The sequence below is a fragment of the Temnothorax curvispinosus genome, unplaced genomic scaffold (assembly GCF_003070985.1).
Source record: "Temnothorax curvispinosus isolate PA1 unplaced genomic scaffold, ASM307098v1 QBEX01011341.1, whole genome shotgun sequence".
Taxonomy (NCBI): domain Eukaryota; kingdom Metazoa; phylum Arthropoda; class Insecta; order Hymenoptera; family Formicidae; genus Temnothorax; species Temnothorax curvispinosus.
This window is the reverse complement of record NW_020221121.1, coordinates 1-2661: the sequence shown is the minus strand read 5'-3', so window position 1 is coordinate 2661 and position 2661 is coordinate 1. Positions and strand designations below refer to the sequence as shown.

General features: G+C 30.4%; 1 protein-coding gene across 1 annotated transcript; it reads right to left on the bottom strand.

The window, feature by feature from the left end:
• Window positions 1-5: 5 nt before the first annotated feature.
• Window positions 6-1238, bottom strand: LOC112461387 (E3 ubiquitin-protein ligase RNF14-like; the record flags this gene model as incomplete). The annotated part of the gene is made up of 2 exons (XM_025026618.1): window positions 1127-1238; window positions 6-1043 (listed from the first exon to the last, which is right to left on the bottom strand). A coding segment is annotated over exon 2 (1011 nt), but the record flags the coding sequence as incomplete, so codon positions are not given.
• Window positions 1239-2661: the final 1423 nt, after the last annotated feature.

The window sequence follows — 2661 nt, the reverse complement described above, 5'->3', positions numbered from 1 at the left end:
TATCTTATGCGTTTAAATATTGAGATACATCTTACCTTACGGCAATAGACGCAGAAACAATACTTGCAGATGGGACAAATCGGTGCGTCATCGCCCGGGTTTCTGATAACCGGATATTGACAAGAAATTTTTGGGCAATACACTACATCATCCATAGTGTCTAATGTTACTCGCAACATAATCTCTTCGTATTGGAAAAACAAGTCTGGACAGAGAGTCTTAACGTCGTTGTCACTTATTTTGCGTTTGCAATCTATCGTCGGACACAATATAGCATTAATACGCTCGATGATGTTGATGCGTATGTGCTTCTCCATGCAACTTTTACAGTAGATGTGTTTACAGTTTTCCAATTCTATACAGTTCAGTCCTGCACATTCCTCGAAGCATATGCAACAAGGATAAACATTCTTGTGAAATTGTACTTTATGTTGCTGCTTGTTGTAAGATATCAATAATCTTTTTATATCTAATAACAATGCACCATTCTGAGCCCTGGGATCGGATAACTGCACCAGGCGTAACATGACATTATCTCGTAACGTGTGAATGAGATGCAAGTAGGAAATGTCTAACGTTTCGTGTATGTTTAAAAAATTGAAAATATCATCTTGTAGGAAATTTAGCCATACGAAGATGACCTCGTTACCCTGGTTCTCTTCCCACATTTCATCTAATTTCTGACAGATGAAAGAGATGTCCCAAGGTGTCAACCAGACAACGGAGATGTAGAAATTTGGTGGCTTCTGAGATGGATACGTATTCGGGAGATTGATGTACATTCTGATTGGCGGCAAGTACTCAATGAAGATGCTATCGTCGGAAATAGCTACATCAGAGGGACTGCCGTTATCAAACTTTATTTCTAGTTTTTTAGAAAATTTTGGATATATGGTGATCGAGCATTTTATATATTCGCTTTTTGTGTAGAAGAATTCTGTTTCGTCGTAGATACTAGAAAGGACAACCATTTCATCCTCCTGTCGTTGGCGATTGCTTGCAGTCTCACAAGACATCTTGTTATCTTGATCAATGTGATCTTACTAAAATCCAAATTAATATAATGTAGTTCAACTGATTTTCAAAGAGCATTCATATATGTATAGATACAGAAAAAATAACAAACCTATTAAAGAAGTTATTAGAATTACATTCTATATTCTTACAATTAGAATTCTACATTCTTTTACTGAATCTGTAACATAAAAAGACAGAGTAACAAAAAAATATGTTCCAGATACAACTTATTACAGATACAAGCTTAAAATTTATAAATGAAAAATTAATATAATATAATAATAAAAATAGAAAATTATATATAATACAAATTATGATTAAAAATATATATGTTTATATACATATATATATAATATCACAGACTTTGCGTGACAATAAGAGACTCCCGAAGTTATTTTAAGATAAAAATTCTAATACCAAAATGTGTCGAGGCTATAATAATTTTAAATGTAATTAAAATATTAAATGTTTAAAGAATAATAAAATTGGCCGAAATTCGCGCACTTAGGCACGGTATGTCGCACAGTAATAATAATAATAATAAAAAAAATTTATTTATTTGGTATTTAACACAATAATTAATTAATAATCAGCGTATGTATCCATATCTAAAAAATGGAATAAAATGAAAAAGCAATTATACCAGTATCGAAAATATAATTGATGTTAAAAACGTCTTCATTGCGCAATGTATATAATAAAATACTATAACATACATTATAATAAATGTTATAATAAAAATGCAGTTAAAATTCATATTTATAAAGATATTAAAAAAAATAAAAGTATTAAAAGAAAATAAAAAAAAAACAGAAATTAATAAATGTTAAAAAATTGTGTCGAAACTTAATAAAAATCGGATAAATAAGAGAATTAAAAATTATAATTTCTCGTTGTAATTTAAAGAGCCGTCTCTTATTACAAAGATCAAAATAAGATATAGATGGCGCGGAGAGAGGAGCATTTAGAATCTTACTAATTCCTAATCGTTGTATTAATTAATTATATCCGCAGGAACTTCAACAGGGAACTTAACGAAAAATAAGAAACAATTTGAAAAAAGGAATTTAATCACGAATACCATTCTGTACTTGGATTATGACCCTAATGACGTATTATAATGTATATGAATAAAAAAAAATCGGTCGTAAGAAGACACACGTGGGTATCCAAATGATGAAACTACGGCCTAATTTTATTAGCAGATTTTTTTTATTCATCGTTATTCCTGGCGCCGTTAATTATAAATGTTTTTTTTGGGGGGGGGGATTTTAAAAACTAAATAAATAAATAAATACATATATAAGAAACAAAAAAGGAGATATAAAAGAAGTACAGTTTAAAGTTCAACTTGTTAGGGCTTTCAGGTCGTACATGTAAACATTACTTTAGTTTACTCGAAATTATATTTTTGGAAAGTTAAACGAAACAAGTTTTTAAAGAAATTGCGTCGTATTAGTTCAGCACCGTGTAATGGAGTAGACGCACATGGCAGTAATAACGTAAAGTTTAACGCTAACGTAACGTTAGTCACGATCAGTTGCATGGTAATACCGCGTGATGTTTTTATTTTGTGAATTAAATCCTGCCATATGCGTTGGAGCAGTTAACGTGCAATTAATTAAATATTTCTGTATTCTGTTT